The sequence below is a fragment of the Protobothrops mucrosquamatus genome, unplaced genomic scaffold, assembly GCF_001527695.2.
Source record: "Protobothrops mucrosquamatus isolate PMUCROS unplaced genomic scaffold, P.Mucros_1.0 scaffold1133, whole genome shotgun sequence".
In the NCBI taxonomy this organism is placed as follows: domain Eukaryota; kingdom Metazoa; phylum Chordata; class Lepidosauria; order Squamata; family Viperidae; genus Protobothrops; species Protobothrops mucrosquamatus.
This window is the reverse complement of record NW_015387351.1, coordinates 963679-990794: the sequence shown is the minus strand read 5'-3', so window position 1 is coordinate 990794 and position 27116 is coordinate 963679. Positions and strand designations below refer to the sequence as shown.

The following is a 27116-nucleotide window of genomic DNA, read 5'->3' as shown; positions in this document are numbered from 1 at the left end:
GAGAAATCCTGGATTCCAGGAAACACCATGGGTCAACTCAATACCTAATAGCTTGGAAGAATCTTCCCTCTTCTCAAAATGAGTGGGTTCATAAATGACAGGTTAGAGCCCCTAGGTTGTTAAAAAAAAGTTCCACTCCCAATACCCTGATAAACCCAACTAATCTATTTGTAATTGTCTCGTTATTATTTTCTTTCTCTCCAGGTGGATCTCTCATTTTTTTAAGAGGGGTGGCATGTCAGAACTCTATGTTCTATGTGCATGGGAATTCTCATCCTTTTCGGGTTCAGCCATTCTCCTGGGGGGGGGGAGGAAGCTTGAGGTGCCGATGTGCATTTGCTTTGCTCTGTCTCTTGCTCTATCCCCTTTGATGTGTCTCTAATGGGATGAGAATGGAATGTACCTCCGGCCATCTGCCTTATCTCCGAGCACAGAAGAAACGGTGCAGACACCTAACAGCCTTGGAAGCAGCGCCTTATCACTCTGTTCCCACAGCGTTTTCACACCTGCGGATTGGCCTATTTGAACCATCCAGATGGACATCCAGTGGGGTTACTATGGACACTTTTAATTACTTGATTCGTGCGGGAAACCCTCAGATCCTGCCTTCTATTCCTGCTGTCAACACCTCCCAATAAAAGTACCTTTTGAAATGATGCCATTTCAAGAGTTCTGCTTTCTTGGGAGAACTAATTTGGTCTGCATACAAAGCAGATCTGCTCCCATTATGTCCTTCCCTTTCTTTTTTTCGGAGATCATGTCCCAAAGATAACTGCATCCCACTGGTTATATCACATTTCCATAATTTATGCTATGTTTTCCACCTAACATAAAACACTCCTCCTATTCTTAGCATTTGCATATAAGCATCTATATATGTCTCATCCTTCGTTCCAAAGGTGCTTTTTCATGAGCCAACTGAACTTTCTTGTTTTTCTTTGAAGATGTTTCGCTTCTCATCCAAGGAGCTTCTTCAGCTCTGACTGGATATTGGGGAATGGCAGGATTTATACTCCTAATCCTTTCATGGTATGAACTTTTAACCTTATGATATTATGCCTTTCATGATTAATTATATCCATTATACCTATACTGTCACCCTCTAGACAGTTATAAACATTTTCACTCTCATCCCTTATGAGTGATTTTTCCCAGAATGGATGTTTTTGCATTCCGATAGCTTCAGTAAGTCTTATAAATTGTGTGACTCCATACACATTTAAAACTATCCATCCACCCTTTTAATGTATGAAATGAGCTCCGAATTTTGTACATATTCCACTGGAGCTATAATATATTTTAAGGCAGGCAGCATTGCTGAAAACTAGATAAAGAAAAAGCTTGACAGCTAAATCAGTCTTAGACAGTATTATAAAGGCAGAAGGAGGATGGGCTTGACTTGGATAAAACCATACTGTATTACAGCAGTCCCCAACCTTTCCACCTTGGTGGCCCAGCTTGGTGCGGGTGTGTGTGTGCTGTGAGTGGCTGGCACACATGCGCATGCACAGCTCCATTGATGCAAGGAGCGGGTGCACACATCCTCCACTCACCCGAATGGAGCTTTGCGTGTGATTGGAGGTGCTTGTGCTCGAGTGCAAAGTTCCACTCGCGTGAGCAGAGTGCTTACACACAAAACTCCATTTGCACAAATGAAGGCTCGTGCACGAATGCCCTCTGTTCACACAAGTGAAGCTTTGAGTGCAAGCGCAAGGGCCCACTGCTTGTACAAATGGAGCTTTACACATGTGCGTGCTTGCCCATCACTCATGAAGCCCAATTTCAAACAGACCGCGACCTGGGGCTTGGGGACCCCTATTGTATTAGATTCTTATTCATCTCTACCTGTTCTAGCAGCAGTGGCAAACACTATGGAAATACATTGCATGCACTTATTTTTGTGACACAATTATTGGATTCTGTAACACAGAGGCCAAATTCTCAATGAACTCTGCTAGCTCTGAAATAAACGCCTTATTTGCTATTTATTCTATCAATTTCTTCACAAGTGAGGTGGGATGTAGTCAGGAGATGGATTCCCAGGAGGAAGGCAGTGCACTCCAGAGGAGTAAGCGACAATTCTTTTCAGATAGTTTGAAAGGGCTCATGATGGTTCAGGGGTTAAAGACACTGAGCTTGTCAGCTGGAAAGCTGATAGACCAGGTTCGAGAACTAAGCACTGGGCACTGTGCAATGGGTTGAGCTCCTGTTCCTGCTCTATCTCCTCCCCACTTAGCAGTTTGAAAGCGTGCAAATGCAAGTAGATTAATAGGTACTATTTTGGTGGGAAGGCGCCTTTGGCATTAGGAGCCATGGTGGCACAGTGGTTAGAATGCAGTATTGCAAGCTAACTCACTGCTCACTGCCAGGAGTTCGATTCTAACCGGTTCAAGGTTGACTCAGCCTTTCATCCTTCTGAGGTTGGTAAAATGGGGACCCAGATCATTGGGGGCAATATGCTGACTCTGTAAACCACTTAGAGAGGGTTGTAAAGCACTATGGAGCGGTATAAAAGTTTAAGTGCTTTTGCTATTGCTATAGTCATGCTGGCCACAAATGTTTTTGGACAATGCTGGCTCTTTCGGCCTAGAAACAGAGATGAGCACTGTGCCCTAGAGTCGGACATGACTGGACAGGGAAACTTACCTTTATTTGTGTGAGAGAAAGAGGGAGAAGCCAGCCTCTCCCTAATAGTTCCCAGAGTATAGGTTTCCCGGAGTGTTTCCTAAATTTTTGGGTTGCTAACAAAGAATTAAGGGGGACTGGGATAGCTATTTCGAGCTGATTAGCTCTCATCAGCCAGACATACCCTTCTGAGATTCAAACCTGGGCTACTTGCACGTTAGGCAGCTGTGTTGACCTCTAGGCCACAGGCTCTTTCTCACTTTGTCAGCTGTATCAGGGAGGGAAGAGAGTATAGTTCCCGGAGTATAATTTGGGAAGATGCTGTTTATAGGTGTGGATATAGATATGAAACAATAAAGAAATATGCCTGGAAGATTTACATTTCCTGCTCAGTTTGTGGAACGGAGGCTGACAACAAGGGATCTCACTATATCTACATTAAGGCGTTTAACATAATTACCTTATATTTTCTGATCTTTGTAAGTTCTTTAGAAAGCTTTGATAATCCTGGCACATTTGGAGCTCCCTAAAGAAAAAGAAGATAATAATAGCAAAAAGTTACAGAAATTGAACAGATGTGATATATACCTGGACGAAGCAAGTTAATCCATACACACAAACTTGTAGGATGTAGTCTTTTTTTAAAAAAAAAAGAAAGATGCAACCCTGAATAAAGAAACCTTAATCTTATCTCTGCCAGTCCCTTTTCTGCTCAAAATGGGCAGTCTCCAAGCTACTTTTCTCCTTGTGGGTGTCTAGATGAGAGTGGAGAAAAATCAGTGATGGATTCTAAGCACAAAATTGCCTTCAGAGAAAAAGTCAAGCATACGCTTCTGTCCCTGCTGGGTTTTCCCTCAACATCAAGCCGTGGATTGACTGTAAAAATTCCTGGGGTTTAGTAAAGCGTTGACATATTATACAGTATTAGGAGGGGTGTTTGTTTTTTTTTGTAAGGTTCTTGTCTTCCCTCTACCATTCCCTATGGCTGGCTGTTAATTCCCAAATCCTTGCAAAAAGATGTGCTAATAGAAATCCAAAACTTTGCATTTCAGTAAATAAATGTACTTATTTAACATTGCAATCATTTTAATTTAATTATATTATTTATGTCATGGGATTGGTTCTGACCGTGGACACTTTAAATTTGTAATGTAAGTGTTTCACATTTATTGTGCATGCTCTATTACTGATATTTTAAATGTATTGTGTACATTTTACCACTTATATATCGTACCATCGATGTTTTAATTTTCTTGTAAGTCGACATGAAGCATTTATATGAAGTTAATGGCATACACATTCAATAAATAAAACAAGTGTTATTTATGATATTTATTTATAATTGCACTTAGAACTTCCAATACAAATAACAATAAAACAATACGGATGGAACTTAAATAATAATACATACAATTATACATACTGAACTGAACTGAATGAGAACCAATAAGTCTTCCACAGGGAGTTTTCTAGATAACTCATATAAATTAGTAAGAGGAAGATGCCACTTAGATTTTCCAGTTTAGCAACTCAAAGGACTTGGCTGACCTTAAGAAAAATATGTAGATAAAATCTGAACACTAATTTTGATTTATGTTTCCCCGGTGTATTTAGAAAATATATTCAGGAAAATATGAATCATAGAATATAGAATCACAGGACTGGAAGATACCTTGGAGGTCTTCTAGTCCAACCCCCTGTCTAAGGCAGGAGTCCTTATGCCATCCCAGATAAATGAATGTCCAATCTTTTCTTGAAAACCTCCAGTGATGCAGCACCCACAATTCCCGGAGGCAAATTGTTCCATTGGTTAATTGCTCTCACTGTCAGCAAATTGCATCTACAATCACTTGCAAATCTCTATATTGTAATGTCTGAATAAGTAGTTGCTAATTCTGAGGAGCAGAATGATTCTGGCATCTAAATGATGTGGCTAAGTCTTATATCAGACTATCCTGCAAACTGAAAACATTGCCAGGTATTTTTTTAGCCATCTTCTTACATAGGTTCACTAAACACAGAATCAAGTGGTAACAAAAACCTTGAGAAACACATTCTAATTCAGATATACAATAGATGTCCCTTCAAAGCAAGCTAGTTTTTACCTTGAAAGGTTCCTTTAGGGCCTTCTTTATATCCAGGTCTTTCTCAGTGATGGTAAACTCCACAGCTTGGCGAGCTTTTTCCGTTTCCCATTCCTGCAGCTCTTTCTCATATTGATCTAATGAGTTTTGAGTAAAAATCTACAGGGAAAATACCTAAGATTAACATTATTCAACTGGGATTTTTGCTACTTTTCTTCTTCTGTACTGGTGAGATATGTCACCCCTTACGTGCCTTCTGAGACTTAATTTCTGGCAGCACTTTAGTTTAATGTTATGACTTTATAGAGTTTCTTTATAGAAATTACTGGAAACAACTATCTCACCAAAGAGAAAACAAGATAATTATATGCAGAACAGTTAAGCCAACATGTTTGGATTACAGGAAAGAGGACAAAAATGAAATCATGCATGTTCAAGAGCATTCTAATTGACCTATGCATCATGGAAAAATATAATTTGTGTTTAAGTGTACATTATTTCTATCTTCTTGAGGCTTCTATGCAGATGTTCCCTTGACAAAAGCCATTCAGCCTTAATTACTCTTATTATATAAATCCCACATTTGTTATTAATTTTAATGAACTAATCAGTGACAGACTTCAGTGCAGTCTCATACTCTTTAGAACTATAGCCTTTCTGTTTGGCACCAAGATCTCTTATATTGCATATAAGCAACCAAAAGCCCCTGGCTTTTGGTGTTAAAGGAAACTTTGATCTGAGGTATTCACTAAGTCTCACCTCACAAATCAAATCCACATTGTAGAAACATGGATTTTCACCAGCATGCAGTGTAAGAACACAATGAGTGCTCTCTCCGGCCTGCACAATTCCATTTTGAGGTATGATCTTCAGTGCCTTGAAATAAAACAATGGATTATTATATCATAATATATGAAGCTTCAGACAGTCCTCATCCTTCTGTCCTTCCATAAGGCCCTAAAGATTGTGGCATCAGCCCACATAGAATTCAAGGACCTTGAATGAGATATGTGTTAGGTTGGCCTCAGTTGCTTCTGTTATTATAATTATTATTGTTATTCCATTATTTTGTTTTTATGCCCTTAAGTCTATTATATTATAATATTTTATTATATTTTTTTTAATTCTAGGTTTTGTATTTCTTTAAACTGTAACTTGCTCAGGGTCACTCTTGTAAATTGTGTGGCCATATAAAACAATGAAATAAATGAATGAGTACATAAAGCATGCAATTACTAGATATCTTTGTTTGTCACTCTGCAAATAGACTCTTTCCTACTTACATTAAAAAAAGAGTTGGAATAGTTGAATATCACCACAGTAGCAGAATATTGATAAAGAAAGATTGTTTTGGAGTCATAAAATACAACACTGCATTTGAGCCATGCTGTTCTCTTTAGCAAGTGTTTATATTAACTTTTGGAGATTTTTCCATTTGTGGTGTAACCCGGTTCAGAAGTTTGAGTTGATAAAATTGAAGCCAATTGATCAAGTGTTGTAACATTGCCAGATCAAAGTGGAGGAAGCTTGAAAGGAACAGAATCACTAGGAGAAAGACAAGGAAGCCAAAAAACAATCATGTAGATGAAACTCACCACCATGGCAGGAGAGATCCCCACGTGCCAGGTAAAAATGATGGCCTCATCCTCAGAAGCATTGTTGAGGAAAAAAAGGCGACTACATTTGCTGTAAACAGGAATATTGCCAAGACATATCCGAGGCTGAGATAAATATACTGCCTGCAAAGAAAATAAACAGAATGAATTGCTAGCCTAATAAGTAAGGATCCCTTTGTTTTCTTGGCCTAACTAGTGGAAGGAAACTAAGTGATCTACAGTGGTATGTAGAGCCTGTAGCTAATTGCAGACATTTATGGGGCATTTCATACTTAAAACCCTGCTACAATGAAATGAATGGAATCCAGGGAAAAATATTATTCTGTAGACCAGCAGCACCCAATCTTTTGGGCAGCAGGGACCAGTTCTGTGGAGAACGGTTTTTCCGTGGACCGGAGGGGCCATGGTTTCGCATGCTGCCTGTATCCCATGGATGGGGCTTCACTTGTTTGTGCGGCCCAGGGGTTGGGGACCCCTGCTGTAGGTTGGGGACCCCTGTTGTAGATGACATAAATGGATGGGTAGAAATTAGTCAAGAGAGTACAGAAAAATTCATTAGGTCTTCAGACACTGAAGAATAATGAGAATTGTGTCTGGGGGTATATTTCCATTACAAAAATAAATGATTATTTCAAATATGTCATTTAACGTATAAGTCTACCCATAGGTACAGTATATTTGGAAAGAAAGGACTGAATCAAAAAGCATGATTGATTTGAATATTTGTGATGAAAGAAAATTAGTGAAGAATACAAGGCTATGGAAATGTTCTAAATGTGGAACAAACCTTTATTTAAGAATGGGTTTGGGAAAAGTGAACATGGAAGAAAAACAAAGAGAGAAAGTAGAATGACTGCAAGATGAGAAAACATGAGTCTTTGAAAATGCATTAGAACATAGATAACTCTTCCAACAGAATGAATAGAAAAAGGATGTGAAAATTGCTTGGAAAAGAGCAAAAAGAAATGTTTGAGTCAAATAGATTACACAATGCAACAAAAGTATAAGTATCTCAAAATTAGTGTTCCAAAGACCAAAATGATTGCAGGGAAAACAGAGTAAATGACTGCAAATTATACATAAAAGTCAAAGAATAGAGTCGCATGGAGATTCTCAAAAGCTGAAAAATGTAAAGAACAAAAGGCAATGTAGAAAGCAATGTATGTATGTTGTGGAAGCAAGGATGGTTACGAAGAACAGAAAAATAAGGAGAAGGAATGGTTGGTGTAAACCATATTTAACTGTATTTCCTTTTCTTTTTTTTATCTCATGCCTTAATTCATTTGGCCTGCTATTTGGTGTTCTTTTTTGTGCTTTGTATAATGTTGCTTAACCCAAAAAGGATTAGTGTGATAAGTATGTTCACATACATGCATGTGTATATATATACGTGTGTGTGTGTGTGTGTGTGTGTGTGTGTGTGTGTGTGTGTGTATGATGGAAGAATATTATGGGGGCAGTACATGCACCTTCTGCTGTTTTCTGAACTTGCTACTCTATTATTGGTCTATCCGTGATATTTTTGGAAAGAGCAGAAGAATCTCCAACTTTCAAAAGAATGTATAATATATCCAAACTTTCTGTTTCATTCATAATGGCTTTTTAGTACACTGCCAGATTCAAATGCACCCAGATTACCACTGGAAAATCTTTCCATTTGTCAAAGCTTCCAATATCAACCATAATAAGCAGTACTTCTGTGACTGACTCGACAGCACAGAGATACTGGCTCTGCAATGAGAACCATTTAATCCAATTCACAAACATCATGGCATAACATGGATTCCTTGCAGGCAAAGCAAACTTGATGTTTTTTTTTTCATTTGAATCATGTAATATTTATGTTTGAAATCTCCCATAGGATATCTTAGCAACCTCAGGAACTTTAAGTCTATGGAGATTCTCAGTCATCCAGTTGTCTCAAAGGTGCTTTTTCAAAAGGCAACTGGACTGTTTTTTTTTTTTGGGGGGGGGGGGGTTGAGGAAGAAGAAGACATTTTGCTTCTCATCCAAGAAGCTTCATCAGTTGTGGCTCAATGGTGGGGGGATGGAAAGAGAAGGCTCTGATAGGATGCGGGGGGGGGGAGGGATGGAAAGATTGTACAGGTAGTCCTCAACTTACAACCACTATCGAGCCCAAAATTATGTTGCTAAGTGAAACATTTGCTAAGTGAGTTTTACTCCATTTATTTTATGGCCTTTCTTGCCACAACTGTTAAGGGAATCATTGCAGTTGTTAAGTTAGCAACATGGTTGTTAAGTGAATCTGGCTTCCCCATTGACTTTGCTTGTCAGAAGGTCACAAAAGCTGATCACATGACCCTTGGACGCTGCAACAGTCATAATTGCGAACCAGTTGCCAAGCATCCAAATTCTGATCATGTGACCAAGGGGATGCTGCAACGGTCGTTAAATGTGAAAAATGGTCATAAGTCACTTTTTTCAGATCCGTTGTAATCTTGAATGTTCACTGAATGAGCTGTTGTAAGGCAAGAGCTACCTGTATTTCGACCGGATGACTGCAAAGAAATATAATCATTCCACCCCTCCCCCCATCATCCTGTCAGAACCTATCTTTCCATCCCCTCACCCCCACCGTTGAGCCATAACTGATGAAGTTTCTTCGATCAGAAGCGAAATGTTTTCTTCTTCTTCTTTCTCAAGGAGAAAAAAAATCCAGTTGCCTTTTGAAAAAAAAAAAATACCTTTATTGCCAATGTAACATCCTTAGCTTGTAACAAAAGGATCTGATTGAAGAGGTCACCATTCTCAGTTTTACAAATCTAGCACTCCTTTCTGCTTATATGTGGACGCAACAATAATTCTGCGTAACAGATCGACAAATATTGAAATGATGGCAAATTTGTTTTTCCCTGCTGTTGGGAGCAGCCAATATGATACCAAGGAATAAAGTCAATCAGGCCCAAGAGTCACCAAGGTCACGTTATCCAATGTGTGAGAGAAATACCTGCTGGTACATTTTCTGGCATCCTACAGATGGCAACAGAATAATACCAACAGCAATGCCTTCATCTTTCATTCAATTGGACTGCGTGTCATAGCATGCCTGGCTTTTCGTTAAAGAGATCATACTGGACCTTCTCGGAACACATAACAGCCTGCACAATGTACAGCTTTACCAGTGGATACAGCATGAAAAGCATATCCTTTCGGTGCCTTGCCAGATGCTCATCAGATAAATAAGAACCATTATTTCTTTTATTTTAAAAAGAAAAAAAAAGACATTACTTGAGATAAAACAGCATCATATAAGAATGGCTTTCCCAGCGCCAGTGGCTCACTTACTCCTACTGGCAATCTGAAATCTCTGTTAAACACTCTCTTGTGTGATACTGGAACAAGTAAACTCCCAGATTTACCAGACCAGGTACTGTTAATTTGGCAGAGACTGGTGTTGTTGCAGCAGACACAACTTTGTCAAATTGTGCTGTTTCTCCCATAACTTGTGGATCAAAGCCTACTCCTTGAAAGGTAATTAAAGCAGAATCTCCATCAAGGATATGGATAGGTACGTCCACCTGTGCAAAGAAAAAAAGAAAAGAAAACTGCAGCTAAAAGAACAATGGCCATAATAAAAGAGGGATTGAAATTAACCTTTCTATCAATTTACTTTGGGGAACAGATGTGTGTAGCAGATCTTGGGGTGTTTGGGGGTAAAAAAAAAGCAAAATATTGTTCAAATCAAGATGAAGAATTGAGATTAGGAAAATGGAATCAGTAATAGATCAGACTTCATCCTGAGGTAAGATGGGTGGCCTACAAATTTTATAAATTAATAAAATAGCTGTAATAGCTAAAACATTGGACACAAAGCAGTTTTGCTGAAGTGAACTAAATATCAGAACTTAACTGAATAATAGTCACCAGAATGTACTGTAAGTTCTAAAGCTGACTAAAATTGGATTTGGCAGTTCAGATGATTTAGATGTGTGTGCAGAAGTTTTTTTTTCTAATCAATTTGGAAATCTAGATCAACCCACTTTCACTCATAAACTCAGAACTGGACTGATTTTTCAAATTAGATCAGCAATTTGAATTGGATTTTGCATGATTCATGAAGGCCTAATGCATTTCAGTGAGCTAGCTAGATGGCATCAAGAATGGCAAGAAATATAAATTCCTAAAGGAAAGTGCTTTTTCTTAAAGATGAAAGCTTTACCGAGTACATTTTGGCTTCCAGTGGGCAAAAAATCCATTCAGTGTGGGCTGTTAATCCGGGGCCAATCTCTCCTCTTGGATTCAGGCAGGTAAAAACTGCATGATGGTGATTCTCTCTCTCTACCTGCCGGAGGGCATCCATCTGAATTTCATAGACTGCACTGGTAGAACCTCCATTATACAATTCATAAATCTGCAGGAGAGAGACACCAATTCCATTTGGTCTATTGGCAAAGATTATTACATATTTTCTGACAAGATGCACAAATATCTTCGTTTTGTATAACTTCAGCCTCTTGCCTCTCTATTATATAACCATTGTTAGGGGAAAATTAATTTGGCACATATGAATATTTAATATTTATTAGTGATATTATGAAGCAAAATTTAAAATATATTCTTACATGGATGTAACATGAATGAATGAAAAATATTCCCTAGCAGGATTCCCAAGCTATTTGTCAATACTATTGCTTTGGATTTATATATATATGCATATCTATCTATCTATCTATCTATCTATCCAGGGCCGGAACATACAAAAGCAAGCCAAATAAACAAAGAACATCACAGAGCAAAGGAAACATAAAATACAACCAAACAATACATGGCAAACGGTATCACTTATCTATCCCAGAACTTGGGGAAATGACCACATTTTTAAAAACTGCCTAAAAATTTGCACCATCAGGGTGGTACAAACCTCCAGAGAAATAATATTCCAAGGGCAAGTGCCACAATAGATAAGGCATAGTTCCTAGGTCCCATTATATGACATTACTTAATGAATGGGACATGAAGCATACCAGCCCTGTCTGGGCAGGCAGAAATAATGGGAGAGAGGTCATGTCTGATAGCCAGGGCATAGGCCTTGAAGGATTTTAAATTGCACTCAGAAACCCATTGGGAACTAGTGTACTAGCATGGTATAGATCAGGGGTAGGCAACCTTGGCTCTTTTATGACTCGTGGACTTCAACTCCCAGAATTCCTGAGCCAGATGCTGCTTAATTTCTTGGACTTCTTTGAACTATCAAGGAGGACCATGGGATCAAAGAGAGGCTGCAGAGGCACAATTTGGTCCAAGGCTCTCATCACGCACCCATTCCAGGCAGGAATTAAGACCTTGCTGGAACTGTCTACCAGATTCCCAGGGGAAAACCCCAAACTCCACTTGAAATTATCCGGGTCCATTCATTGCAGAATGATTGGATAAGTCCTACCTCGCTGCAAAGATAGTGGAGACAGCGCCAGCAAATCAAAAGCAGTCGAAGAAACAAGATGGGCTTTTGATGACTCACTTGTTTAGGAGAATTATATGTGCCAATAGCAATGGGTGTGAACATATGTTTAGCTGAAGTGAAGTGAATGTAGTGGCATCCCAGCTTCAGGGTCACACCAATGAAATTCAGCTGCAGACACAGAATAAAAAGAAAAGAGGTGAAATAATGGGCTGTTATTTGCACCATACCATACAGGCTGCATTCATACCAACCATAAATAGTGCCTTCCCCCACTCTCATTCTTAAAAACATTAAAGCTAAAGTTAAAAGTTAAAGCCCTTCAGCATTCTCAAGGTTTTTCCTCATTAAATCTCACACCAAGGGTTGGTTTGGACACAAATCTGGATTTTCACCTTTTTTGAAATTCTGAATTCCTGGAAGAGGAAAAACATACAAACAAAAAGGAGTGCATTCAAGAATACCTAGAAATCTTGAATGTGTAATGGGCATCTAATAGAAGGTCAGTAAGAAAGGAGGGAGGCATCACTGGGGAATAAGGGAATTGGATTTTAACTGAAAAATTAGGGAGGGCCAAAGTGGAAAAGGCAACTTAAGTACAACCTTGGAGATCAAGGAGATGATGAAATCACTAGCAGTATAAAATTGAATTAATATCAAATAAAAATCAGCACTGTGATTTCTATTTTTCTCAAGAAAGATACCAAATTGGGATTAGTTCTCCTTTGTCTCCATCCACAAATCACAGATAAAATCACGTTCTCTTGACTGTCACTAAAACAGAGAGAAGGTGAATCAAATCTTAAGACAACCCTTTTTCAAAACAATTAACTGCTAAAAAGAAAATTCTGCTATCAGAACTATTCAACCCCCACAGTGCCTGGAGTAGTAACTATAATGATGCTTATAGATGAAAAACCAGAGGTCTCAAATATGTTATGGTGAGTATGTGAATCATAAAAAGAACGCTCTGTGTCCAAGATAAGGACATTTCACCAGTGCACTGCCTGCTATAGCTATAGCAGCCAAAGATTTAGTGAGGCCTTAGGGAAGAATAGTATCACTTCCTCCTGGAGAGTTTATGAACCTCTGCACTTAATATCATACCAGAATTTCTCGACCATGGGATATTTTTAGTAGGACTGGAAGTCGGTCAGTGCCAATGAACTCATGTCTGTTGAAGGAAAAACAGATATAAGCATTAAAAAAATGCATAAATGAAACCATTCCAAACTCTTAATTGATGAATCCTATATCATAAATAAAAGATCAGGAGCAATTCTTTCCCTGTTGCAGAACTGCCCTGTTGCATAAAAAGCCTCCTGGGCACAAGGATAGCATTGGATAAGAAAGAACCATGTAAAGTTAACCTACAGCTGCCTTAGGTTCTGAATAAATTCAAGAATTCAAAACCTGAGTCCTGGAGAAGGTAAAATCATGCAGTCCTCTGCTTTGGGAACAGCGTTGAGAGAATTTTGTTGGGATTTCATACTTCAGGTGATCATAAGAGGGTCCCAAACTGCAGGTTAAGTTGGTGTGCCCTATCTAGCATAGGAGCTGAAATTGACATTTGGGTGAGCTCAGCTCCCACATGAGTAAGGAACCACAGTACATGAATACCTGTAAGACAGGTGTATAATTTGCTCTTGCCCTGGAGGAAGCTTTCCTGACTTGGGAGCGATGGTGAAAAGCTGATTATCCTGGATTCGCATCTGATGCAACTCACTGGGATCAAACTCAGTACTTTCTGCCCAATATTCCATGTCAATCTTCTGGTCAGAAGGAAAAAGAAAATCCCTGCAAAAGCAGTTAATGCCGAGAAAAGGAGGAAGAAAATGCACAGATCCAATCTTTAGATTAGAAGACAGAATAACATTAAATGCCAGAAGACTGCTCAGCTGACAAATTTCCTCACTGCTAAGCAGGCTCTGATCATTCTCCCTTCAGTTGATGTGTATCAATGGCCCATTCTAATATCCAGATTAAGATTATCCAGTACCCAGACTATGATTAACCAGATCCAGGAACTCAAGGATCTTTATAACATCTCTGTACAGTGCTCTGCAGAATCATAAATGGTAGCCATCTAATTATTTTCCTTCTCAATGCAAGAAAGACATTGCTACAGTATCCTCACTAGCAAAACCTCTCTAAACAATGAAGAGCCAATTTTTATTTTCCCAAATAACTTGTTCCATTGTCAAATCTTACATTCATAGCCATTCTATGAAATGCACCAGAAATATAAATGAAGCACCATTGAGGATGCAATTGTAATAGAATCTTTCTTTACCTGCATATTCATGAATTATGCCTCAATATTATTTATAGATCAGACCACTTGGCCTGTTAAACAAACCAGGCACGAGGGATACCCTTTGTGCTTAACTGCAGAGAAAAATATCCCCCAAATTAAATCCATACCATGAAGATGCTTATCTGATTCATCCTAAATTCAAGTGCAGGAGGAAGATAGTGCAAAAATTCTGAACTCTAAACAGAAGCTGTTCCTGGTTAAGTCAGTGATTGAGCATTACTTACCAGTTTACAGGTATCGTTCCATTGTTCTGTATCATCAGCACAACCATAGAGGGCTCACATCCAACTGGAGCAGCTCCAAAATTGAAATCCACCATGACAGGTGTGTAAACTGGGGGTATTCGCTGCGTGCTGCATGTTTGAAGAGAAATGAAAAGTGAGAAGAACAGTGGAGGAATTGTTCCTATGTTCAATAGTCCCAAAATCTGCCTTGCTTACATATTGTATTTTCTTGTGTCTTGCTTGAAGCAAAAAAAAAAAGGAAAAGGAAAAGGAAGAAAAGAAAGTATTGGTTGCAGACTATGATGTAATCAAGAATGTTTCTGTATGGAGGAACTAAAGACTAAGGCACCATCAAAGCTGACACCAGCCAGAGGATAGAAAAACTCAAAGAAGTAGTGCAAGATTGCAAAATGTGATAGCAGTGTTCAAATATCTCAGGGGCTGCCACAAAGAAGAGGGAGCCAAGCTATTTTCCAAGGCGCCTGAAGGCAGGACAAGAAGCAACGGATGGAAACTGACCAAGGAGAGAAGCAACCTAGAACTAAGGAGAAACTTCCTGACAGTTAGAATAATTAACCAGTGGAACAACCTGCCTCCAGAAGCGGTGAATGCTCCAACACTGGAGGTTTTTAAGAAGAGACTGGACAGCCATTTGTCTGAAATGGTATAGGGCAGGGGTAGGCAACCTTGGCTCTTTTATGACTCGTGGACTTCAACTCCCAGAATTCCTGAGCCAGCCATGCTGAGGGGAAAGAGAGAGGTTTCCAAGGTGAGCCATGCTGGCTCAGGAATTCTGGGAGTTGAAGTCCACGAGTCATAAAAGAGACAAGGTTGCCTACCCCTGGTATAGGGTTTCCTGCCTGAGCAGGGGGTTGGACTAGATGACCTCCAAGGTCCCTTCCAATTCTATTACTATTATTATTATTATTATTATTATTATTATTATTATTATTAACTTGGTCCATAGAATCGCCAAGACTTGGACATGACTGAATGGATTATCATCATCGTCATCGTCATCACCATAGACTAAGAACTATTAAGAAAAAAAGGATTCTTACCTGTGTCTGGTAGGCACTCGGAAAGTGAGCTCCTGGGGTGTCGGCTCTCGCTCCAGATATTGGTTCAGTCTCTCCAAAGAAAAGAGCCTCCAGAGGTGCAGCTTGCTGATGCCCGAGGCGCTGCCTGTCCCACAGGCATCAACGATGCAGATGGAAGGGTAGATGCCAGTTGCTACCACACAGCAAACAGGCAGCTTTTCCCCCAAAGGGTTTGCCGCTTGCAAGGGAAGCAAGGAAAACAGTCAGTACGTCAACCTTATTACCAATAGTACAAACGTATTGTCATCGGATGTTCTTGCTTTGACACATATGGCATTTGGGATGCGGGAAATGGTAAGGAAGGGATTTGGTCTTCAGTCATTGCTTGTAATGAATTACGATGTTATGTCTCCTTTCTGTCCAGATCTGGTTTACATCAATTGCCGTTGATATCAATTAAGACAGTAGCCAACAATATCTCTACTTCCCTTGATAAGTCCTTCACATCTTCCACCCACCAGGTACAAATGGGGAAAAAATGGAACCTGTTCCATTTTTTTTTCTTCAGTCCCCATATATTATATATAAAACAAATTAATCGCTGGATTAAATATGCACTTCAGCAAACACCAGGAACAACACACAGTCTCTAAAAACTCATCAAACATCAGAAATCACGGGCATCCAAAGTGGAATGATTACCTGAATGGGCTTCTAAATGAAAGCACTGGTCTGCAGGGGAAGAAATGAGAGCTTATATTATAAAATAAATACAAACTAGTGGCAGAGGCACTTGTTGAAACCCATGAGAAAGACAGTTTGATCTACTGGTTGAGGCAGCAGGCTGGAAACGGAGGCCATGAGTTCTAGTCCGCCTTAGCCATGAAAGTCAGCGGTGTGACCTTGGACCAGCCTACCCACCTCACAGAGTTGTTGTTATAGGGACAATAGGAGGAGGGCAGATTAGTAGATGTATTAGCCGCCTTGAGTTATTTATAAAAATAATAAAGGCGGGATATAAGTAAAGTAAATAAATAAATAAAATCTTTTATCTCCCATTACAGATTAATCCATATAAAAAAAAATAAAACTTGACAGACTTCTTCAGGTGCCTCTCCTATTAATTGCAGCTCTCTTGTGAAAAATGTTACAAGTTCCTCAGTTTCCAGAATAGAGGAGAAACTGTGCAACTCTTCTTTCTTTTCCTTTCTTGGGGGATATTTTGTGGTATGAAAGAATGGAAGAAATAAGCACACAATAGTTTGTGCTCTCTCTATTGGTAAGATAAAATAAGATAACCTGTATTGTCATTTTTTACTATGAGCACACTGGCCCACATTAAAAATGAAATTCTGTTGCCTGCTCTCAAAAAAAAGTATATATCTACCCATTCACACATAATACACATAACACACATATACAGATGTTATATACATACCGTGTTTCCCCAAAAATAAGACTGGGTCCTTTTTTTTTTTTGCCTCCAAAAGAGGCACCAGGTCTTAATTTTGGGGGATGTCTTAACTCACCTCCGGTATCGACAGCCCCGCCCAGACGGTCCACTTCTTCTGGAGCTGAAGGAGCAGCTTCACTCTGCAGCTGCATTCCGGCCTGCATTTTGCAGTCAGGCCTTTCCGGAAGGCCTCTGCAGCCGAGTACCGAGCTATGGATTCAATCCATAGCTCAGGGCTGCAGAGGTCTTGCAGAACCAAGCTATGGATTGAATCCATAGCTTGGTTCTCGGCTGCAGTGGCCTTCTGGAAAGGCCTGTGACTGAGAAATGCAGGCCTGGTTGCAGAAGACGTGGGCCAGCAAGGAAAAGCCTGGCTGCAAGGTAAGTGGGTGCAGGGCGCATAGGGCAGATCCATCCCCCACCCCTGCCCTAGCTTGATTTTTAGGTGTGTGCCTCGCCCCAAAACTAGGGTTTATTTTTGGGGTAGGGCTTATATTAGTTCTTCTTGTGGCTTCTCTGATTTCCTGGCCATCATTCTATTTTAATAATAATAATAATAATAATAATAATAATAATAATAATAATAATAATAATAATAATAATAATAATAATAATAATAATAATAATAGTAGTAGTAAAGTTGGAAGGGACCTTGACCTTGAAGGTCATCTAGTCCAACCCCCTGCTCAGGCAGGAAACCCTACACCATTTCAGACAAATGGCTGTCCAGTCTCTTCTTAAAAACTTCCAGTGTTGGAGCATTCAGTTAATTGTTCTAACTGTCAGGAAGTTTCTCCTTAGTTCTAGGTTGCTTCTCTCCTTGATTAGTTTCCACCCGTTGCTTCTCGTCCTGCCTTCAGGCGCCTTGGAAAATAGCTTGACTCCCTCTTCTTTGTGGCAGCCCCTGAGATATTGGAACACTGCTATCATGTCCCCCCTCGTCCTTCTCTTCATTAAACTAGACATACCCAATTCCAGCAGCCTTTCCTTATATGCTTTGGCCTCCAGTCCCCTGATCATCTTTGTTGCTCTTCTCTCTACTCTTTCTAGAGTCTCAACATCTTTTTTACATCGCGGTGACCAAAACTGGATGCAGTATTTTGGGGCTACAATAGCCAGTTTATCTTTTAAGAGCAAAGTGACATGGTCACTTTCTTCTCTGTCCAATCTACCATATAAGGAATAGCCTTCAGATGTCTTTTACCGATTCTTGAAGGTAGTTAAGACATGCTTCACTTGAAGAAGAGCTCTTAATCCTCAACTCCCCAAAACAAAATTTCACCCGAGTTGATTAGACTGTGGCAGAATAGAAATGGGATAGGCTAACAAGTTCTATTAGCTTTCCAACTTTACAGTTCAGGTGAGTTCTCTATTAAGTTACTACTCAATTGCGTAACACACAAATTTTCTATAAACCCAACACGTATCAGAGTAAGGGGAGTCTTTTTTAAAAATCTGCTGTGGATTTTCCTACTTTCCCAACACACACATATATATTGCTTGTTGCAAGGCTACTTAGCAATAGCTAAAGTGTAGCTTCTCCCAGAATCTTACCTTTGGGAGTGGAAATGGCACAATAAATTGTCCATGTGTAGCGCAACCGGTGAGCTGGTTTTAGAGTTGCTTGCAAGAAGATCTTTCCCCGAGCACAAACTGTCCCTTTGTAGTGATCAAGATCTATTGCTGTGGAGTAAGAAAGCAGACAATGTAATTACTAAAGGTAGACTTCCAATGGTACAAAGCACCATAGATTCACATTCCCATTAAATACCTAAAGGATCACTGGCAACTTCCTCAGGATCACATGGTCCAGTGATTGTTTGTTCCACACTAAGGACATATTTTAAGCAGCAGGACCCATTGTTAAACAAAACAAGGTGACACGATTGTGTGCTACCGACCAGGATGTGGCCAACATCTATCTGTTTCTCTTCTGCCTACAAGCCAAACAACAGAGAAAGATATGAAAAAATATCCATGGTAGATTTTCTATGTAAATAAGTTTTGGGATTAATGATACTAAAGGGGGAAAAAAGGATAAGTCGATGTTTTTATTAGGACATATATTCAAGTCAATGAAATATCCAACAGGCATCCTCCTTTAGGCTACATGGCATTATGTAGCAGCATACCCACTTACTACACTCCATAGCAATGCAATGGTTGAGTGTCACATGGATATGCTTTAAATGGCAACCACCTTCTTTAATGGGGCTATACTAATTTTTCGCAGAGTAGATGTTGTCACTCACTGTTACGGTGCCAAAGGATCCCTCCCCAATAACTCGCAGAACGTAGCGAATACTCTTGGGAGTCTTGTCATCCAGCATTTCTTGGTCTCTCCAAACTATCACCCAGCTCCGCAGGAGATATTTGATCTGTTCAGCAGGAGTGAAGGTCCATGTCTGAGCCTGAAATCATATGCAGAATAGGAGGCTGAAGGACCCAAAGATCCCTCTCTTTTGGAATGGATCAGTAAGTTGTTAAGAGCCATAGAGGAACCAAAGACAGCTTCCTTTTCTCTCTTGCTACTCTAGTAGCAAGTAGCTCTAGTATCTTGCTACTTTTATGTGCAGAACCGTAACGGTGTGAATGCATTATTTAGCAAGGCAATGTTGGTAGTTATTATTATTATATTCAGCTCAAGGAAGAGCTGCTAAAAATATCTGTTAATTGTCCTACTTACTAAAGCTTCATTGGGTAGTAGTGTCCCTTCAGCAGGTTGGACAGACAGAAGCTTTTGGTCAGACTTCTGAATTTTCCATCTGAAAAGCATAGGCAATCGGGTACAGTTTTTGATGGTGAAGGTACGTGAAGAGTAGGATCCCACACAGGTGGGTTTGAAGTATAGATTGCCGTCACCTTCCAAGAGTAGTGCTAGGGGCTCAGCATTGCTCTGAAGGAAAATCTCCTGATGAAGCAAAGGTCAACAGACATAATGAGCCAATGTTAAAAACCATCCATGGAGGTTCACTTTGGTCCTAGCTGGCATGAGCAAGCATGAAAAGACTGGACCTATACACGAAGGAAATACCTAGGGCAAGGTAGCCAAATCAATTGTAATACTATGAAGTTCTAGAAATGCCATTAAACATACACAACTGGAATCTCCGAAACACATGCATGGATTTGGAGTGATCAATGAAAAAAAGCTAGAGATTGATTGAAGCCAACGAAGAGAATGTGGAAGATTTGGGGTGGGGAATGGGAGGACAAGATGATACCCAATGATGTACAGTTGCCGCTGGTGAATTAAGTAATGCTGTTGATGTCCCTGTGCCTGAAGCCTGTGGGATCTGGATGGGGAACAACAGTGTTCAACTGAACCTTGGGAAGATTGAGTGGCTCAGGGTTCTAGGGCTTTCCAGTTCTGGAACTATGCCATCCCTGGTACTGAATGGGGTTGCGCTGCCCCAGACAGACCCAGTGTACAACTTGGAGGTCCTCCTGGATTTGCAACTCCTGCTTGAAGAGCAGGTGGCCGTCGAGGCTAGGAGGGTCATTGCTCATTTTCATGTTGTGCACCAGTTGCACCCATTCCTGGATCAGAAGGTTCTGTTTACCATCACTCACTCCTGGTCACCTCCAGAATGGATTACTCTACATGGAGCTACCCTTGAAGAGAACCTGGAAGCTTCAGCTAGTATAAAATGCAGCTATAGTATATGTGCCCCTAGAATGGTACATGTTACACTTCTGCTCCACAACCTGCATTCATTCCCAGTTTGCTTCTAGATCCAATTCAAGGTTCTGGTTTTGTTATTTAAGCCTCTTCATGGCACAGAGCTGGGTAATTTGAGGGACTACCTTTTTCCAATTACTTCTGCCTGTCCCATCTGGTCTGGCAGATGAGGCAAGCTACAGATCCCCTCTGTTAAGGATCTACATCTAATGGAACCCAGAAGATGGTCCTTTTCTGTTATAGTGCTCATCCTGTAGACCAGGGGTATCAAACTGCCGGCCCATGGGCCGGATGCGTCATGCCAAAACCGCGCCCACCCCATTGCCGGCAATGGAAAAAAGTTGTGATATGCTGCAACACATCACATGACATTGCAAGTTTGACACCCCTGCTGTAAACCATCCTCCTTCTCCTACCCCCTCCCCTCTGGAGACTGGCTTCATCCTTGATGTCTTTCTGGAAGTCCTTCAAAACATGATTATGTCAACAGTCTTAGAGGTCTCATGGAAATGGGGATTTAATGTGTGGCTACACTGCATGTAACATCTAATGTTCTCTCTTGCCCTTTTTTCATAATAATAATAGTAATAATAGTAATAATAGTAATAAAGTTGGAAGGGACCTTGGAGGTCATCTAGTCCAACCCCCTGCTCAGGCAGGAAACTCTATAATTGTAGAGTGTTTTTGTGATTACGGTTTTTATGGGTTTTTATACAACACCTAGAATCACATTTCTGAGAGACTAGTGTCATATAAATATGATAAATAAATAAATAAATATGCTGAGCTAAAAGCAAGAAGTCCAGAAGTTACAACTGTCAAAGGATTGTAAATAGCAACCATCCTCTGCCACCCCACCCCCCAAAAAAGTATCATTAGATTTTGGCTTAAGTAAACCACATTTAAATGTTCAGATTCAGTTCTGCTCTGTGATCTGGATGTCATCAAGGTGGATAAGCCCATTTCCTTCCTTTTTCTAATTAACTGGTGAAAATAGGGAATTATATTTGCAGACATTCCTAAGCGTTGACTATCTTCCCCTTTTCTTTAGATAAGGAAGCAGGGAAAAGGATGATAAAATAACACATTGCCACAAGTGAAAAAGTTATCTAAATTATTGGTCCTTGTTAAGCTCTCTAATAGCTCCTACCTTGGTATGGAATAGCAAGAGTTTCTTCAGCTTTAAAGACCTTACCAAAATTAAATTAAATTAAAATAAAACTACTAGAGAAAGGGTGCCAAGAAGATGAAGGGGGCATGATAGCATTAATAAAATAGGGCAAAAAATAGAAAGAAAAAAATGCATTTCCTTGCTTACCTGTGTGAAAGAGGACCAGAAATTGAGATGCAAGAGCAAAGTGTGCTGTTGTATAGTTGTTTCTGTGGGGCAAGTTGAAAGGAAAAAGATCTGATGGGCTCCTGGAATAATATATCCACAGCTGGGCTTGACCAAGACAGAAGGGCACTTTTCTCGGCCAATGTTAAAACATATGGCTGTCGTGCCCACATTGCGGACCAACATGCTGCGATATGTGGTGACATTCCGACATACTGGAGGAAAGACCTGGGAGACAAGGAGAGGTTTGGATTGGAGAAACAGCCCCCCTGTGATTTTCCTCCATCGCTTCTGTACTTTAAAGGAACTTGTATTAAAAGGGAACGTGGAAAGTCATAATGACCATATGCAATTTATATAACATCTAGTTCAATTTGCAAGATGACTCCCATGTATCAACCAGCAAACCACCAAAAAAACAGGTCTCAAACGTGCCCAGCCATTCAGTAATTGCAAACCATCACCTGCATAGCAATTAATGATTGATTAATTGTTATTAATTAATTAATGGAGAGGCCAGTGATTTGGAAGCTAATGTCAGGCTCCAGTCAGATTCACCTTTAGAACACAGCATGCTAAGTTGCCATGTTGTGGCATGCATTCATCTTTCTGACGCCTGGTCTGAGTATAAATATGCAGTATCAAGCTACCCACGCATCGTCTTCAAGCTTCATTTTTTTCAAACACATTTCACATTAAGCTCAACAAGCAAGTATCCAATGCTTTATTTCAGTTTTAAGTACTTCTAAAAATAAGTTGTCATGTACCTAAACTACTCCAAGAAGGCAAAGAGTTGAACAATAACTTGGCATTTCTAACACCATGGAAATCAGTTTGATCCAGTGAATCAATTTAATTTTTTACATCTGGATTCTCACAACATGTTTTAGACCAGGGGTCTTCAGTCTTGGCCCTTTTATGACTTGTGGACTTCAACTCCCAGAATTCCTCAGCCAGCATGGCTGGCTGAGGAATTCTGGGAGTTGAAGTCCACAAGTCATAAAAGGGCCAAGTTTGAAGATCCCTGTTTTAGACAAACACAGCATTTCTAAATGGAAATAACAGAGCCAGATCTGTTAAGATTGCACTGTGGACACTGTAAATAATGGTTGTAAAGTACTACTGTGCCAACAATTAAGTGACTATCCATGAGAAAACCGCTTGTATTTCACAGACATTTACCGGGGATGACAAACATTCTTCACCTTGTGACAGTCCGAGGTGAACTGTGGGATAAAGTGCTGTCGCCCAGGTTGAAAAGTATGTCCACGCAAGCGGATGGTCAAACTCCAGGATGGGCACATAGTGATGGGCTCCTCAACATTGTTGTAGTGTCTCAGTACCTACCAGTGAAAAGAAACAGAGTGTCAACGCTGCTAACATTGGATGTTCTTGCTTTGACAAAATATTAAGAGGCAGCCACTCTCTGAATAAGCTGTGTGGTATTTTTAGAGTTAAATTAGATGATGCTGGGAGGGTAGGAGAAAGAATGTGTGGGGATTAGTTAAGATAAGAAACCGTGGGCTACAGAATGGAAGGGAAACTTTGCCCTTCAAACTAATTGGAGAACGTGATTTATGACTGCAAGTTAGAGGAGGGAAATATGCTGGAATATTATGTGCTCAGGGAAGGGGAATTCAGATCTTGGCATCCACCATGCTGTGCCAACACTTTGTTTCACGATTAAAGACTTTTTAGGATAAACAATGCCTGGAAGTTCTTTGAAGTGTTTCGTTAGTCGGAACCACGATACAGAGCAAGGGAAGCCTATTAATTTGTGCTTTAGAGTGAGGTTAAACAAAGAGGTTCCAAGTCAGAATTCCAAGGCAGGAAGAGGACAGAACATGCCCTTCAACAAATTTCCTGCTTACTAAATTTTTTAACCAGTTACTTCCTACCCTCCTTTGTGAGGAGATGGCAGATGACCTTTATCAGCACAAGCATCCACTTATTACCAGCATATTTCATATCAGCTAGCCAATCACACCAATGCAGCAGGAGAAATTATCCACTGTAATGGGATGAGAAGCTGCGTATACTAAAGGTTGGCATTTTGGACCTTGGTTTCTTTTTTTTTTTTTTATAAAGATTTTATTGGGGTTTTTTTCATAAACATATGTTAATTTTTCCAATCAACAAGTTGTCTGGAGTTTGCTATGCGAATACATGTTCAATTCCTAATCCTTCATTCTTTCCTCTAGCCAACAATAAAATAGGTCCCAAATTTGATAATAGTCTGTATCTTCTTTATCTTTCAGCCTCATAGTTAATCTGTCCATCTCTGCACATTCCAATATTTTCCTGATTATTTCTTCTTCTGATGGCAATCCTTCATTCTTCCAGGATTGTGCAAAAATTATTCTCGCTGCTGTGGTGATGTGTAAGATTAAATATAATTTCTGCTTATTAGTCTTTTCAGGCATAATACCTAGCAAAAAAAGTTCAGGTTTAAAATCCACTTGTTCACCCAATATTTTTTCTAACCACATATGTATTTCTACCCACCTTGTAGAAAGCAAAGCCTTCGAGTTCTGCTGCATATAAAGTATTGACCTGAGGAGGCTGGAAAGTGATGCGGAAAGCCATACTCTTTAGAGACGGGATGTCACAACTCTCCGGCATCACCTGGAAAGGACTGTCTGGCTTTCTTGTCCATATAACGGTGACTTTCCCCTTGGTATGGTTGGTCACGGAGAAAGGAAGTGGCTCTATCTCGCGAAGACTTGCACAGCAGCCAAAATCAAACTCCTTGATGCTGAGGCTGACGTGGGGAGGATATATAGTGAGGTCACTGCATACACCATCATGGAAATATTCAACCATGGGTTCAATGACGGGGTACTCCTCAGGGGGTTTGTCCTGCAGTATCTTAAAAACAAAAGACCTGCATTTAGCCCAAAGAGAAACTGCTCATTTTACCCTTATTGAAAGGGTTATTCAACATTGGGATAAAAGCCTATAACAGTGATGGCGAACCTTTTAGAGACCGAGTGCCCAAATCCTGGCCCCGCCCCGCTCCACCCTCTGCCCCGCCCCCACCTGCCCGCAGGGCCACTCACCGCCTCCAGGGCCCGCTGCAGATCACCCAGCAGCACCATGGCAGCCATGCCCTCTGCCCACGCCCCGCAGCATCAACTGTGCGCAATGGGGCGTGAGGGCAGAGTCTTGTCTACGCTGCCTGGCTGCCGTGTCCTTGACTGCACTGCTCCGTGTGGGCCACACTCGGGGGCAACCCTTCTCCAGGAGGGCTGCTGATGAGGAGGGTGTCACAGGTGGAGGCAAGGCTGGGGCAAGGCTGAGGACTCCAAATGCCGCCTCTGGCACCCATGCCATAGGTTCGCCACCACTGGCCTATAAAATTTAACAGATTGAATTTACAGTGGATATCCATATTCATAGTATATTCTGGGAATTATGAGGATGCAACAGCAAAAGCAGCGGTAACCAATTCATATGCTAGGCTTTCCTTTTCAAGAGATGCAGGGTTGAATAAGCTTGCTTCTCATAAAACATACTTTACCTCTGGTGGGAGTGTAAGAGCTCCATTTTCATCTACCAGCAACTTGCCTTCCTTCAGCATGGTGCTCAGGATGTCTGGTGAGAAAAAGGTCAGTCCTCTGGCCATATGTGTCCGGTACCTGCTCAGATCCTTCACTTTCAGAGGGTTGGGGCTTGTGGTTTCTGTGTGGCAGGTCCCAATCAAGTCTAGGAACAATGGATCCTGACCAGCATCAAGGGCACAAGAAAGAAAACAGTCTGTTTCACCCGAAGAGGTATTTTGTTCTATCCTTCACTCTGTATTTTGCCTAGACGTGTCATCCATACAATTTGGTACAGGACAATGTGTAAAATTTCAATTCTCTGCTTACAAAACTCAAAACAACTAGATAGTGTTGTGGAGAAAATAAACCTAACAAACAAAATGGAGGTTGCACCTTTTTTCTACCTGTGTCTTGGAGGTAACCAGGGTCAAGCCCAGCTCCTCCCTTTGCCTAATCCTATCAGACCCAAATTTGCCCCTGGACAAAGCTCAGATAAACCAAAAAAGAGAAGCCTCTCTAACCATCCCACAGTGCAGCCCAAGAAAGGCCCAGTAAAGGCGTTCCAACACAGCAACAAAATCCCAACCTTCCATCTTCAATCAGCCTGATGATCTCATTCCATTTCCTTAACAATGGATTTTCCCAAGTCTGCTGCCAGATTCCAGGACAAGGACCTGCCTAACTTCCAGCCAGCAAATCAAATCCCTAGAATTTCCTGCTTTACAGTCCTCAGTTGCTATACGAATCATTGCTTTCTCATTGTTCGGGGTCCATCTTTCTTCTAAACCCGATATTTGTTGCAATAAACAAAGATCTCAGTATTGTGCTCAGTACTTCTGAATTTTTCATGATAAGTGGGGGGGGGGGAATTAAACCTATCAGAGCCTGAAAATTAGGCCCATATCAGAGCCAGTGCTTTGATTTAACTTAAGAACGTTATACAAGAAATGAAATAGGAGCTATGGGCAGGAGGAACATCTCATACAATATAATCAGAATTGCCTGGACAGAAGAAATTATTCTATCTGCTCAATGAAATGGTACTTGACCACCATGTAGTTGACTGGGCTGCGCTATTCAGAGACAAGGGCAAGACGTATCTTAACTCGCTTACCTGATGATGCACAAGGCAAACCACACGCCGGTAGCATATAATTGGGTGAGTAGGCTGGAAAGTCATCTTCAGTGTGATGGTTGACATTCCATTCAAGACTCCATAAGGGCGGTCAATGGAAAACACACTCTGTGTACAATCAATGTCAAATTGATAGTAAGCTGGAACGTCGGAGTTGTTAATGATGTCCAGTGGCTGGTTTAAGTATTCACCAAGTTTAATGCAATTGAAGTAAACAAAAGGATGCTGAACAGTTACCGCAGGGCCTAGAATAACAAACAAATCCAATTTTCATTCTGCTATGGACGTTGTCACCAAGGAAGGGGCTTTTTGTATAGTAAAAAACTCCCAATAATGTGTTTTACTTTGAAGTATGGATGTCATGCGTGTTTTCAATAAAATAATTACTCTGGTCACCTATTTTTCAAGGCTTCCAAACATATACAGTTCCATTCTCATGCATACATGGAACAGAAATGCACAGGATCACCTTCTTCCTCTTTGGTGAGCAGAATTTTCTTTTCCGTAGAAAAGGATCATTTCAAATATTTCTAACAAATAAGGGATGTAGTTGTATTGAGATAACAGAAGATAGTATGGGGGCAATTCGGAAACAAACCTCCATTTGATTATCAATGACAGACACAGATACAGAACTTTTATT

General features: G+C 40.4%; 1 protein-coding gene across 1 annotated transcript in view; it reads right to left on the bottom strand.

The window, feature by feature from the left end:
- Positions 1 to 27116, bottom strand: part of CFAP65 (cilia and flagella associated protein 65) — a 49394-nt gene that overhangs the window by 12359 nt on the left and 9919 nt on the right. The window contains exons 8-27 of the mRNA XM_015820482.2: positions 26453 to 26718; positions 25317 to 25517; positions 24302 to 24664; positions 23002 to 23139; positions 21779 to 22024; positions 19465 to 19689; positions 19031 to 19189; positions 18550 to 18715; positions 18333 to 18461; positions 15347 to 15563; positions 14286 to 14414; positions 13365 to 13541; positions 12852 to 12918; positions 11805 to 11915; positions 10506 to 10697; positions 9706 to 9864; positions 6305 to 6448; positions 5469 to 5585; positions 4731 to 4868; positions 3086 to 3151 (exon numbers count right to left, since the gene is read on the bottom strand). Of these exons, the coding sequence (XP_015675968.2) occupies positions 3086 to 3151; positions 4731 to 4868; positions 5469 to 5585; positions 6305 to 6448; positions 9706 to 9864; positions 10506 to 10697; positions 11805 to 11915; positions 12852 to 12918; positions 13365 to 13541; positions 14286 to 14414; positions 15347 to 15563; positions 18333 to 18461; positions 18550 to 18715; positions 19031 to 19189; positions 19465 to 19689; positions 21779 to 22024; positions 23002 to 23139; positions 24302 to 24664; positions 25317 to 25517; positions 26453 to 26718 (3410 nt within the window). The remainder of the gene's footprint in view (positions 1 to 3085; positions 3152 to 4730; positions 4869 to 5468; positions 5586 to 6304; positions 6449 to 9705; positions 9865 to 10505; positions 10698 to 11804; positions 11916 to 12851; positions 12919 to 13364; positions 13542 to 14285; positions 14415 to 15346; positions 15564 to 18332; positions 18462 to 18549; positions 18716 to 19030; positions 19190 to 19464; positions 19690 to 21778; positions 22025 to 23001; positions 23140 to 24301; positions 24665 to 25316; positions 25518 to 26452; positions 26719 to 27116) is intronic.